This window comes from Melozone crissalis, unplaced genomic scaffold (genome assembly GCF_028551555.1).
Source record: "Melozone crissalis strain CALT ecotype California unplaced genomic scaffold, PUWL_Pcris_2 ptg000002l_1, whole genome shotgun sequence".
Taxonomy (NCBI): Eukaryota; Metazoa; Chordata; class Aves; order Passeriformes; family Passerellidae; genus Melozone; species Melozone crissalis.
Genome location: NW_026535780.1, coordinates 24,259,246 through 24,273,571, shown reverse-complemented (window position 1 = coordinate 24,273,571; position 14,326 = coordinate 24,259,246). Strand labels below are relative to the sequence as shown.

At 33.2% G+C, this 14,326-nt stretch overlaps 1 protein-coding gene across 50 annotated transcripts in view; it reads right to left on the bottom strand.

Moving 5' to 3' along the window:
• Positions 1 to 14,326, bottom strand: part of RIMS2 (regulating synaptic membrane exocytosis 2) — a 443,811-nt gene that overhangs the window by 103,650 nt on the left and 325,835 nt on the right. For 29 of the 50 annotated variants that reach the window (XM_054296393.1, XM_054296400.1, XM_054269313.1 and 26 more), the window contains one exon: positions 137 to 169. The exons of 18 other annotated variants lie outside the window; for them this stretch is intronic. In XM_054296393.1, coding sequence (XP_054152368.1) covers positions 137 to 169 — 33 coding nt within the window. Of the gene's footprint in view, positions 1 to 136; positions 170 to 8,687; positions 8,778 to 14,326 lie in introns of all 50 variants that reach the window. 3 more of the 50 variants (XM_054296244.1, XM_054296298.1, XM_054269479.1) reach the window with 2 other exon arrangements.

Sequence of the window (14,326 nt, the reverse complement as noted above, 5' to 3'; positions counted from 1 at the left end):
TTAAACCTTGTCAATATTTTGCCAGTTTATTGAGGGGGAAGAGAGGGAAAAGTATGTGAAGTGAGCTGTGATAAAATCTATAGAAAAGGTAAAATGAAAAAAAATAACACAGAGAAAAGCAGTAGAAGAGACAGACCTGAGTTTGTTCTCCTTGATGATTCCGCTTCTTCTGTGATCACATCGTGTAATGTACAGACATAGACAAAGGAGATGGGCGTGAGAGGATGTATTCAGAAGGTTAAAACTGACACTGAGGGAAAGGGCCAAAAATTGTTTTAGAGAGAAGTCTGCAGAGCAGAGTTAGTAAGTGGAGGAAAAAAAAAAAAGACACTAGAAGAAAAAAGAAAGCTGAGAAAGAAGTGGTTAAACTACTGTTGTTGGAAAAGAACAGGAAAGACAGAGTTAGTATAGAAGCTGAGGAAATAATAAAAGTTATAATTGACAGCAAAGTCAATCCCTGTAATGATGCTAAAGAGAAAGCTGGATAGTAAAAGGTCTGTTAGCTAGCATAAATACTTTTGATCATGACTGTTCATTTTTTTGAATGTTATCTACTTGAATGCAAATATTATTTTTCTCTTTCAAGTATTGAACACTCAGTTTAATGTTCAAGGGACTTCTGTTGTTAGATTTTTCAATTATTAAATTATTGTAATTTATGCTGAACTGAACTTCAGAGACCCAAAACAGATAATAATATTTTTTTTTTTGCAAATGTATGTTCAAGCTCAGACATTTCAGAATCCACATAACACACTCTGGAAAGGACTGCATTTTGTAATGCTCTGCCAAAGGCAAAATTATCAAAACCAAAATACAGAACGTGTGAAAAGAGAATGTATAGCTATTAACTCTCATGGTCAGCTCAGGATACTTTTTCAGAACTAATGTTGGTCTCATCTCACACAAGTCTGTTACTTCAAATGCATGCAAGTCAAATGCCAAAGCAACTATCTCATCACTTTTGTTGTTACTTCACATTTAAAAGCACACTGCCAGTTTAGACATGGAAAACATCTGAGGGATAGTGTCTGCTTTTTACTGAAAATCTATTTGTAGCAAAAGAATGGGAGGAATTTATCTTGAAAAGTAATAACAATTACAAAGAACTGTGAAGCCACTGGTGCTAGCAGAACAAATGCTTTCTCCCCAAAATAGTCAGAAATAGAAAAAAAAAATCTATAAGCTTTTTCTAATTTCAACATGCAGTTTTCTAATAAGTCACAAAACACTGCTCATAAATTATTAATGCTGAAGATACTAGATAAAGAAGTCCAGAAAGTTTTACACACCACAAAAATATCTGTAATTTTATCATCATTTTACAGTGAATATAAAGATACCATTGAATAAATGCAAAATTAGAATAAGCAACATAAATCAGTAAAACAAAATTAAAGACAACACCAAATTTTATCTGATAACCATTGTCTTCTGTACTTCAACAATTTTATATTATAGTGTTAGATTATATTTTAATCTACTATCGAATGCCAAGACACTACCAAAGTTGTTGCAAAACCAAGCAGCTTGAAATGTACATAATTAGAATGCATTTTTAGGCAATTAAATTTGCTTACAGAATGAACGCACATTAGAGCTATATATGAGATATGTAGTGTGAAAGTAAAGCAGCTGTAGTTTTGACAAAGGTTGTTAAGTTTTTGCACATTAAAAAAACAATAATGGAGTATAAATATTTTTTTATCTGGGCAAGTACAAAGAATCTATTGGAAGAAATACAAATAAGCAAATAGAAAGATCTACTTCTCCACATCATGTTACACTCATACTAATATAATGTAGCTATAATTGCTGTAAGTGCTAAATACATAAATAAATCATTTTTAGCACCACCAAAACACAGCTAAAAGTATTCAAAATGTTCTGAAAATATTTGATATTACTTATGTATAGCCCTGAAATGAGCACTCCTACTATAGCAAAAGCAGTTATTAGAAAGTCTCTACGTAGACCCCATGCCTTGGTTTATTTTTTTAATATCCATAAGAATTAGTAGCTTTGGGACATATACTGCAGTAAGATATATCCTTCTCCATAAATTTTCAAAGTATTGAATCATGTTATTTCCAAACTTGGAACATGTCTGGTAAGATAATGCAAGGTATTCCAGTAATGCCAGACAAACACAACTGAATAGCAAGAAAGTCTCTTTGAATATTTTAGGATCAAATTACTAGTATTTGCATGCATATCAGTCACATATACCAATACTTTTTAAAAATAGCCTTTTTAAAAGTCCTCATGAAAAGTATTTGTTATGAAAAAAAATTTACATTTCAAAGTGGCAAACAAAAACCATTCATAATCACAATTTTTCAGTTTTAGGTTTTTACTTATCAAACATATTAGAAGAATATTTCTAATAGAAGCCAGAGGAGAAAAAAGATAATAGTTGTTCTCTCACTGTGGATACCTGATCAACTGCTACCTCATCTGTTGAGATAAATGGATTATAATATTTTTGTATTTATTGTTGGAAATATTAAAGAACTCGTAGAAGTTGTGGCATGGCAATGCACCAACTTCTTCCAAATAATGATGCGAAGAAGAAAGTACTAACAGACTGATTAATTTAAAAACAGTACAACTTACTTATGTGAATCACTTTTTCTCTTGATTAAGACACCATGCCAGAAATCTCAAACAATAGTTTGAAAATTCTCTGGTTTTGTAGCTTTTAATCTACAAAATAATATTTTTGATAGAAATAGGATTAAATGTAATAAAACAATGTCACCAATACTATTAAATTTACGTCATGTATATAGTCAGTCTTCATTTGTAGTTATTGCTTTTTTTTTGTGGAGCCATCATTTATTTTCATCAATTGTTCATCTCAATTTATGAGAGTAGTATGTATAAGGCTATTATATGCAGATTTAGAAACAGATTATAATCTCAATAAATAAACATAAAAAGTTAACAGAAACTTTAAGTCTGAAACCTGCCCAAAATAAGTAACATCTCTTTTACCGTGCTTCGACATAGAACTGTTCATTGTAAGTAATGTCACCCATTGAAGAGAAGCATTTAGGAACTCAATGTTCAAAAAATTGTTACATGGCAAACACACCCAACCAAAATTCCTAAAGCAGCAAAGGACAGAGAGATATAAGTTAATTACTGGCTTTTTTTTTTCCCTCCCTCGAGAGTTTTCTTAATTTCATTTTTATCTTTTCCTAAGAACCAAAGATATTTCACTGCAAACAGAAGCTCAGATTTGTAAAGTCTCATTTCTGGACACTCCTCATAAAATATGATCTGCAATAGTACAATCGAATAAGCATCATCTTAAAACATGGAAGAGACTCTAAGAGAGAAATGCTCCATAGAGTCTGTATGTTCCATAATTATATGTCATTAATCTGGATGAGATTAGGCCTGATGACTGATATAATACATTTAACTCTCTGGTAAGATATCCCCTGACATTATTCTAACTCTGCAATGCTAAGGATGCATATATACAAGAGTAGATAGAAAAGCTAAGAGTAGCAATATTTGTTAGCAGAAGATTTAGATGGAAAGGCCATTTTACTACATTGAGATGTGAAAAAAATCAGTATTACTTAATATTCTCCAAAAGCCACAGCTAGATACAGAGCCTGTCCCACACTTCTGAACTTCTTAATGAGGTAGTTCCCTCTTAGTTAGAGTTCTTTACCTTAAAGCATAAACCTAAACACACAAAATAGCATCTGTATACTGGATGTATGCTGACATTTTAACTCAAAAATACAGCAAGAAAATACAGGAAAGACTAAAGCAATACATTTAATTCTGCAATTACATAATATAGACTATATGTAATATACACTACATAAAAAACACAATAGTTAAAGACAGTAAGTATGAAAAATCTTACTCTTATCCAAAGACAAGGATAGTAGAGACAATAGTAGAAAATAGTAGGAGGAATTGTAAATATTCTCAGTATCGTAAAATCTCTAATTCAAATTAAACAAAGTAGATTGCATAACTTTCATAAATCTCAAAAGATAAACTAAATGAAGAATCCAGAGAGAGCTTTTATTGTTTTGCTTCTCTGAGTAAAGTTCACATGGTAATTTTATAAGGGGGGAAAAAGACAAAATAGTAACACTTCAAAATATTAATGCACTATAGTTACACATTGGATTGGAATTATGTATCCTGAGAAGGCAATTAGTTCTCTCTCTCTCTCTCTCTGCCCTATCCTTACTTTACCTTTTCCAACTCATTTCTAACTCTTTTCCAACTCTATTTTCCAACTCTTTTCTCCCTTTCTATAATTTTCAGTTTCTCATACTGTGAATTCTGACTACAAACTTCTATTGAAATAAACACAATTTTGAATGATTTTGGACTACTGTTTTCACACTACAACTGAATTCATGGTAATGGATAAGCTACAATTAGTTTTCATTACATAACATTAGATTTGTGAAAGTCTTTGTCTATGTAGGTGTCATGGCATAGTCCTACCCAGGAGAGACACTTAAATGTTCCACAGATAAAAATAAGCATGATTCCCTTTAAATGGAAAGCAAATCTACCCATATAAAGACTTATCATTTTTAAGCATACATTAACTTTATATTTTCTAATGTGCTTAACCTACCATTGCTATGATTTCTCTAAGACTTTCTTTTACTTCCATATTACAGAAATATGTCTTTCCCCAAAATAATTACAAGGACACTCAATTTTTACTTAATTCCAGTCCAAGATTTATAAATCCATTTTAACTACCCTGTGTTCTTTTTTTCAATAATGTTAATATATGTTCAGCAATTTCTCACCATTCTGTTCTTCAACTGCTCCTTGGAAATCAAAAGTTTCTGTTGTAAAGGTTGGATATGTGATGACACAGCAATGTGCTCAACAGCCAGTGATAATGAAACCATTACAGGAGTGTTTCACATAATAGCCATAAAATCTACTCTGTAGGAAAAACAGGAGAAAGCCAATATTCTTCTTTGCTATCCTACAAAGGCAGTTTCTGTATTGTCACCTCTGGATGGAGACACAGATTGCTAGGCTGTATTCAGCTTCCAATATTTTGGATCGTGAAATGAAACAGAAATGAGTATCTCTGCCATGGTACCCTAAACTATGTCCTTTTCCCATTTTAATTACTTTGATGTGGTCAAAAGACACTATGGTGATACTGATGAAAAGAATTGCTTTTTAAGAAAAACAGTATCCTGCCTAGTTTTATCTGTATCAGTACAGGACACATTCTCTACACACAATCTTCTTTTTCCAACTTCTTCTCTTCGGGCCTCATATATATAAATGCAAAACCACGTGAAAATGTTTGCCTCCTGTATTTCTTTTTCTTTTCTTTTCACTGAAAAACAAAATCTGATTAGAGGACCAGAGTGTTATTCACTTTCTTTCAAATACCATCTATTATAGCTCAGATGCAGTGGTGAGTGCTGAAGGTACTTAATAATCTCAGGGATGAACAAGTAACTGTTTCTCATGCATTTTGATGTAGTGGTATCTAGAATATAGTATTCTCTGACAGAGTACTGACATCAGTTAAAGGAAGGGGACAGATTCAAAATATAGCTTGAATTTTTATGCTATGCTTACCTATGAATCTGCAGTTTTACCCTTCCAATCCTTCAAAATCTTTACGTAAATAAAACTGAGTCTTTGAAATATACTTAACACTAATTCTGCAAATTTAATCAGAACTTAAAATTTTAAAACACTGTTAAAAAAACCCATCACTTTGGTTTCTGATATTCAGGAAGAGAAATCTTATCATTAACTTCTATTGAAAAGTCTGCAACACAAGAATCATTTTGCTATGTAATTTAATGACCTTCAATTCCACTCCAACAAATTTGCTAATCCCATTTCCAGTCATGCATATTTCTTGAATATTAATGCTTTAAAAGGTACAGTATTACTGTTATTTTTCTGGGATTTGAAATTACTTTTGTTATCTATTCATTCTTTTCTCCACAATTTGCCCGCAGATCTCAGTTCTGCACTCATGGTACTCATGTAATCAATGCCTGTTTGTTCTCCCAGGTTTTCTTAGCTATACTACTGCCATGGCTATTTCCATGGCAATGGTTAGGTTAAATTCTTAACAGACAAACTGCACTTAAAGACAGTATAAGCTTTCATAACCGATCAAACCAGAAAATTCATCAACAGATGAAAAGGCAATCAAAACTATGGAATATGAGGTGTCCCTATTCCTTCTTGCCTCCATTGCACCCTCTGCATTCAGGAACTAAGTTTCATTAGTATCTCTTCACTGTCTTCTGTGCAGACTCAACATTTAGAGCATTCACAGATGAAAGAAAGTGCAGTCCTGTGCAGAGGGTAAATCCTAAATTGTAAGGGTTCAAGGAATTTGAAGCTTCCTTAGGTAGCATCTGTCAGGCTGCATCACACTTAGATCATGGTCATAGATACAATATAGCTCAACATCCAGACGTGAGTACAGTGTTGTGGCACCTTCTTCTAGATGTCCTGGCTGCTATGCCTTGAAAGGTAACTGAAATGATACAGGGATGTCTATAGGGAACAGTGGTGCGCACACATGGCAGATTATGCCAGTCCTGGAAGTTGCATTACTCCACACCTACCACTGAAGTACATAAAGCTCTTTGAAAGATACGGTTTGGAAAAGCATCTGAGGAATGTAGGGATGTGCCATTTGAGGCCCACTGCAGCTTGTTCAGAAGCACCTCAACGTCTCTGCCTCGTGTATCACCATCCCATGCATTACTGATTACAAGACATTACTGATAATGCAAATTAAAACAGAAGTTATGCTCTTATCAGGCATCAGCCCTCACAGAAAGACTTAAGACTGTGAAGTGAAGAACACAAGTTTTACTTAACTTTGTATCTATTCTAGATTTTGATAATGGTGACTGTGGCTTTTCAAACCAATTCTGACTGGAGATCACTGGTTCTCTTCCAGACAGAAAAATAGGTAGAAATCAAATGACTACCATTTTAATATACAGAACACTGTAAGGTGAGAATTTTTTGTTGCCATATTTGATTCTGATTTCTATTCTTCTGCCTGTTTTTGTCTTTCAATTATAAGATTTTACTCATGTTCCAAAATGTAGAATACCCCATCTAAAAATATGGTACCTCTTTCTAAAATATGGAGAAGGTGGCCCTAAAAGTACTGCCAGTAACTATAAATGAATTATATGTCTAGAACACAGTCTTAAGCCCACCTCAGCTGGAAGATGGAGTTAATGCTCCTACCTAGATACAGCATAAGGGAAAAGTCAGGGCAGAGGCCCTATTGTGCTCTACTCCCCCTGGAAAGACAAGAGTGGAGACACTGTATTTTGAATCTATCATGCAACAGTTAAAACAGCTAGAAAAGAAGATATATGATATTCTGATCCTGACTGTTATAAACAGCATTTGTTTTATCCTGCAACTTCTTCTGATGCATCAAAAAGTTGGGGAACAGGAAATGCAAGGGCACATCTGGATTTTTAATACTAGGTTGTCTAATTCCTAGGTTAGAATCAAGACAGATTTCACTGGTTTTCTTCAGTTCTGAGTCTGGTACTTTCAGCTGCACAATAGTTGAACTTCAGCAAAACATTTGGATATTATCAGTAATATATTATAATTTAGGTGAGATTACATTATTAATTTAGGAGGTGACACAGCCAGCCAATCTTGTAAATTTTAATTTGTGCAACTGGGAAAAGGGTTGTTATTAGAGTGAGACAACTAATATGCCCAATAGAGTTATTTGCAATACAAAACTGAACCAAGATATTCTTGCAACTGAAAAATCCCATTCACTTGAGTAGATTAGATCAATCTTTAAATACAGGATGAAACCTGCAATATAAAGATCCCATTTCCCTTTCCTTTCCCTTCCCCTTCCTTCTCTCCTCCCTACCTTCTCTACTCCTAAAGGTGTGCTTGCCCTTTGCAAGTGTATAAATTAATGTGATTAGGACCTTTTATTCTCTGATTGTGAAGACACAACAACACTATTATTATCGTCATCGTTATTATTACTATGTTTACATTTTATTGCTATGCATTTGTAGGAACAAAGATAGCTGAATAATTGAACTTGCCATTTGACGTGAAAAAAGTTTGAGACAGTTTTTAGTTTCAGAAGAAATCCATTTGTGTACAGAATGGAGGAAAGAAGAGATTTTTTAGATTTGAGAATTTCCAAGTATGAAGATATAAACTGCAGCTTGCATAAAAAAATTACACTGGAACATTATTTGTGCCTTGTGTGATGGTGAAAGAAGGTTTCAGATTTAAGCCTGTAGAAGATGATTTTCTCACCATACATACAGTAGATACCTTGGTTTGGTCAACTAAATAAGAATCAGCATAGATTATATTTGGATTCCTGAGGTTTGCACAAACTTATTAAGTCATAACAAAATTCAAAACTAAAAGCAAAATATGTCTAATACTGTGCCAGAACACTTCTTTTCTAATGTATGTGCATTCTAACACAATTTTTTACAAAAGCAGATCTATTTTGGCTATTCTAAAACAAAACTATATCATCTAAATGGTCTCTACATGCTAAATATTTCACACCAAAGTGAAAAAATAAGGTACATAAAGCACACACGCATTACAAAAGCATGAAATGTGGTTTTATAGTCTCATGCTTTCATGTGGTTTTCCAAACCCTGACAAACCTGTCTCAGAATGGTGTTTCTTTTTCGGCAATGGTTTGTCATCAGTTATTGTACCATTCACCTTTTTCTGCTGGTCTTCCCATGTAACTTCTAGTGTAGATCCAAAAAAAAAAATCAGAAATATTATGTAACTTACATTGTAATACACCTAATATCATTTGGGGGCAACTTGATCTAAACAAATGTATTATCATTAACAATAAAATTTAGATTAGTTCTTAGAGGCCTGGGGTGAAGAGAATAATTACACATCTTAAACATTCTGGAACAGAACATCTTATCCAAAAGTTAGTGCCTATGTGACTTTTCAAATATTCTGCTGTCTTTAATAATTAACAACTGACATACAAAACAGGGGCTTGTTTACACAATAATGTGGTCCATTTTTAAAAATTAGTGTTCTACATTCTATAGTGTCTTACTATAGATTATAATACATATATAGCTTATTGTTTATACATAGATTACAGTATATGTATAGCTTATTACTATGGATTCTTATTAACATTGTGTTTCTGTAAGTTATACAGGAAGTTAGAAATATTTTGGTAAAAAAGTCTATGCAAAGATATAATTAACGAAAATAACCCACCAAACAAAACAAATTAACAATCAAACAAAGAAGCAAACAAACAAAAAACCTGAACAAGCAACCATGCATGCCTAATTTAAGTTGAAAAAGTGTTCTTAACAATTAATTCAGATTTATTTTCAAAAAATGGAACTTGATTTAAATTAAGTTTTTAATTTGGGCAGATTAAACTACTCAATAAGAACTTTTGCACCAATTAGTCCTGTATCTGAAACTGGCATTTCTGACATAACTGCTCAGGAAAAGAGCTACAGACAGAATCAAGTACACTGCTCCACAGAACTACATTGTCCAGACTTGAGAGCTGTTAGCATTTGGAGGTTGTCAATTTTTTTTTTACACTTTAATTCTCTTTCTTCTGACAAACTAGGTAGTTAGCATAAATACTATCAATTTTAAACCCTTTGGGATCTCATGGCAAAACCAAATCTACACCAATTAACGGGAGAGATCCAATACTCCAAGCTCTATTTTTGCTTTGGGCTGTTAAGAATCTGCTTACGTTGCTTATTGTGTAAAGTGCAAAGCTCCTCACAACCATTGCCCCCAGATGTTATCACTTCTACAGTCACAGAAATAGACAGTGATGAAGAATAATATGACAGATATGGAAAACATTTTTAATCTTGCCAATTCAAAATAAACTGACACAAAGTATTTTAGATTATGACATTATTATTATTATTGTTATTATTATTATTATTATTATTAGTATTATTAGTATTATTAGTATTATTAGTATTATTAGTATTATTATTAATAATAATAATAATAATAATTTTCCTTTTGCAAGAAAATGGATGGATATCTAACATTCAAAATGTAAACTTGTGAAAGTGTTGTCTGTGTGCATCCTGCAGCCTTTTCTCTGTGGCTGTTGATGGTCCATGACAGGCTGCTGTCCTATAAAAGGCTGCTTGGATTTTTAAAATGGATGGAAATGTAGGTTCAAGTACACTGTCACTGTAATGATTTCATGACACCACAGATCTGCAAGATGAAACAGACTCTATCATCTTTGAAGTACCATGTGTAGTGAGTACTAAATGAAAAATTTCAAACAGAACATTCTGTTACCAAACCATGGAAATAAAATCCTAATATGATTATTCCTAGCGAGAATGTGATTCTTTCTTTTTCTCTATGAATATACACAGTTCACAATAAAATATTCTTTTTTCTCAAATGAGTCCAGAAGTATCTTCTTAATTTGCAAATCAAAAAACTCAATGACCTTACTAAAACTACTTTTTAATTTAAGGAATAGTCACTGCTAGACAAAAATACCATTAACAGTAATTCAGGCCAAATAGTGGAGATTGTACTTAGAATAAGATAAAAAGTAGGCATAAAGTAATCCAAAGGAATTTTTCATAATATGCAACAAATAATCTAAATACTGGAGAACACTGAAGAATATCAGGAAGTCCACTGTTTTCCATGCTATTTTAATGCAAATTTTAGAAGAGACTCTCTCTCTCTGACTTTAGGTGAGTGTCCTTTTCAGACATCCTGGTTTAGTTCTGAACCTAAAAACTGTAGTTGTCTCAGCCACCAAAGCCACTTATTATAAAAAAGTTCCCTATCAAAAGAAAAGCTTTACTAAACCTTGATAATTCTTTGAGAGCTCAGCATCTAGAAAACAGTTAACCCTCTCAGTAACACTCTGTAATAACATTTGAACTGACAAGAGTGAGGAAATAAAAATCAAATAAAAATATCATTCTTTGAATAAATACTTTTGCCTCATGTTAACCTTAAAAAGAAAAAACAACAACATTACAAAAAGCAAGACAGGCTACTGTATGTTTTTGAGGAAAGTCATAGCATGAGCATGCAGACACTTCCAGAAAAGGTTCCAAATGACCTCTTTTCTATAGCTTCAGTTAAATTTATGGCATATCAGCATTAAATTCAAATGGCTGTTTAGTTTTATCAGCAGTTAAGTACAACATTTAGATTGAGTATATGGGGTTTGGCAGTACTCCAGATCAAGTCAAAAACTTCACTAACTTCTAGAATATTGCAAGAGTTTTTCTAACAATGGTTATTGTTTCAACCGAGAAATAAAAATAAATCTACCCATTCGAATTAACCAAACATTTGACCTGTTCTTCAACATTTTCTAATTTCATTTCCATTTCTATGTTTTACAAAGATGGGAAAATATGTTTTAAGGAAAGCTTAAAGGAGAGCTTTCTGTTTGGGAACTAGCACAAGATGCTGATGCTTATTCAAAGTGCCAAAATGTCAGTGTTGCCCTCTAACTCTCTGGTTAGACAAATAAGTTTAGTTAAAAATGTACTTTGCGCAATGTAGTTTCTAAAACCTTTTTTTTTTTTTTCCCAAGGCAAAGCGCCACCATCTATTCCCTTGTTGTTTTAACCAAAGCCAACTTTGGTCAGATAGTAAATATTTTGAAAGAAACCATACATTTTCTAGATCATCAGTCTCCTATTATCACTCTTACTTCCTATAATGTAAACTTTATCGCATCATCTGTTGTGATAATCAGCTTTGACTTATGTATAAAGAGAGATGAAAAAATATCAAATATTTACCCAAAAAGGTCTTACGTAGATTATATAAAATATGGGATTCTTGAGTCACAGTATTTCAACCAGCTGGTGCACCTTTAGGGCTAGAAGCATTTGACAGGTGCCTAATGCAGATTTTTCCCACCAGGACGAAATGGACAATCTTTAGATGCAGTTGTTTCTTTAGATTGAATTGTTGCACCTGCACAGCACAGTGAATAATGCAACTGGGGTGACACTTGGTGTTGTGCCATTCCCTGTGAGAGTGACACTCACCTGTGCTGCCTGGGAGAGGGGGCCTGGTGTGCTCCAGTACACAGTGTCAGGTACAACCTCAGCATTTCTTACACTTTTGTTTAGAATATTTAATATGAAAAAAATTTAAAATGTGGAAATAATATATTAGAAGAATAGTTGCATATTTCAGCTTTTCTGAATTTCTAACCATGACAGCTTAGCACCAGGAATGTTGCAGTTGCATTGGAAATGGTGCAGCAAACTGCAGAAGTACAAGATGATGCAGCAAAATACCAGATACTAATGATGAGGATTTCTCACATGCCAATACTCGCCTCCTCTCTTCTTTTCTCAATACTACAACCAGTAATAGTGTTTCTCACAACTACCCTTCACTTGAAACATATTTTATATCTTCTCTTTTACTGGATTGTCTTTTTTTTTTTTCAATTAAATCCACTTCAGGTTTTATCTTTTTTTTAGCACCTAACATTTCTGGGAACCAATTTTTATCAGTGCATTTCTAGTTTTAGACTTGAAGTATTCTCTTTTTCATTAGGACATACTTAATTTAGTCATCTTTTTCTGCAAATGAAAAGTATTAAAAGTACTCAGAACTTCTTTCTATTTTTAATTTTATATGAAGAATGCTCAGAAAGAAATTATGTTATTAATAATATATGGTGACAACTACTGTAAAAATAAAACAAAAGTGGATTTGGCTAGTGCTTCTTAAACCAGTGCAGCACAATAGGAAGTCATTAAAACTGTGGGATAAACTGTCAAAAGATGAGAAACTGTTTTGAATCACATACTTAAGATCTCAACTCATGCATGTAGGATGCAAGAAGAAGAATTAATTAAGACTAAATTCATGGCATACAAGTCTTACTTTTTGCGAAACAAGGTCCGTAAGAAAATTAGAGAACATCAGTCTCTAGAGCTCACACAGAGAGAAATATTTTCTGTGTGTCAAACATCTACTAGGGGAAAGCAAATGGCTTCAAACTGTGATGTATGAATTGTCCCAGATGTACTGAATTGTATCTGGAATGAATCCAGGCCCACCTTGCAGCACCAGTGTGCTGTTTAATGGCATCAAGGCCAATTCGAAGTGACACAAAGTCAGCAGTCAAGATTTTATGCCAGACTGCTGATGTTCCTACACCAGAGAAACCTTCAGGTGCCTCATTAAAACAGTGTTGATGCTTCCCTACCCTGATGTAACAGGAACAAAACTCATCCAGTACCCAAAAACAACACACGTAGGAGCACAGCAGGAACACACGTAGTCTTTCTCTGACAAATACAGAACAAGACCTCCTGCCTCCCCAGGTAACCCACAGCCAACCTGAGGACATAATCTTTTAGCTTCCTCTTTTGTCACAGTAACAGTTGATCTACATTTTTTTCTCCAGCACTGGAAGAATACTTTACAGAATGTTTTTGAACCTTAGAGATCAAGGCATTTATCTGAGACACGATGATCTGTCCTTCCTCCAAAATCTTAAATGCTTCTTAACACTTTGCCCTGAGTGCTGATGAAGTGTGGACAGTATAAAGGCAGGGAGGCAGGGACACACATACACATTTGTACACACAATCTTCATGTGAAAATAGTTTGCAAATTAGTGCCAAATCAACCAATGAATGCTAAGAAATGTTCTAAAATTTTAAAATAAAGAAATTGTTCAATAATGGCTTATATAATGATTTTTAATGAATAGAGTGTTCCGATACAATTTCTGACATATCTCAATTATTTATTATTTTGATTTAATCTTTCTTACTAAACTACATACACATTCTTCAAAAAAAGTAAAAAACAAACAAAAAAAACCCCCAATACCCAAACCCTGAGCTTCATTTCCCAAGGCTGCAGTTGGAATACATTAAAAGAACTTCAATGTAAATCATCAGGTCAGCAATAAAAAGTACTGCAACATATCTACATTTCATATTATTGTTACTAACATTAAAAACATAATAATGTGCTGTAGATTATTCCTTACTCCAGAAATGTTTTCTTCAAGCTGACTCCAAGGCTACATTCATTATTTGTGACTGCAAATCACTTAAGTCTAGTCCAGTAGCAATCTCTTCTTATAATCTTCTCTACCTGCAAATCCAGTCAATTATATTTTAAATTTATATTTTAAATTTTTTGCTAGTGGATTTCTCTGTATGGGGAATAAATTGATTTTAATCTTCTATTCCTTATTTTTATAAAAAAAATTAGATACACTCAACCAAGGTCTCAGAGAGCCCTTGTT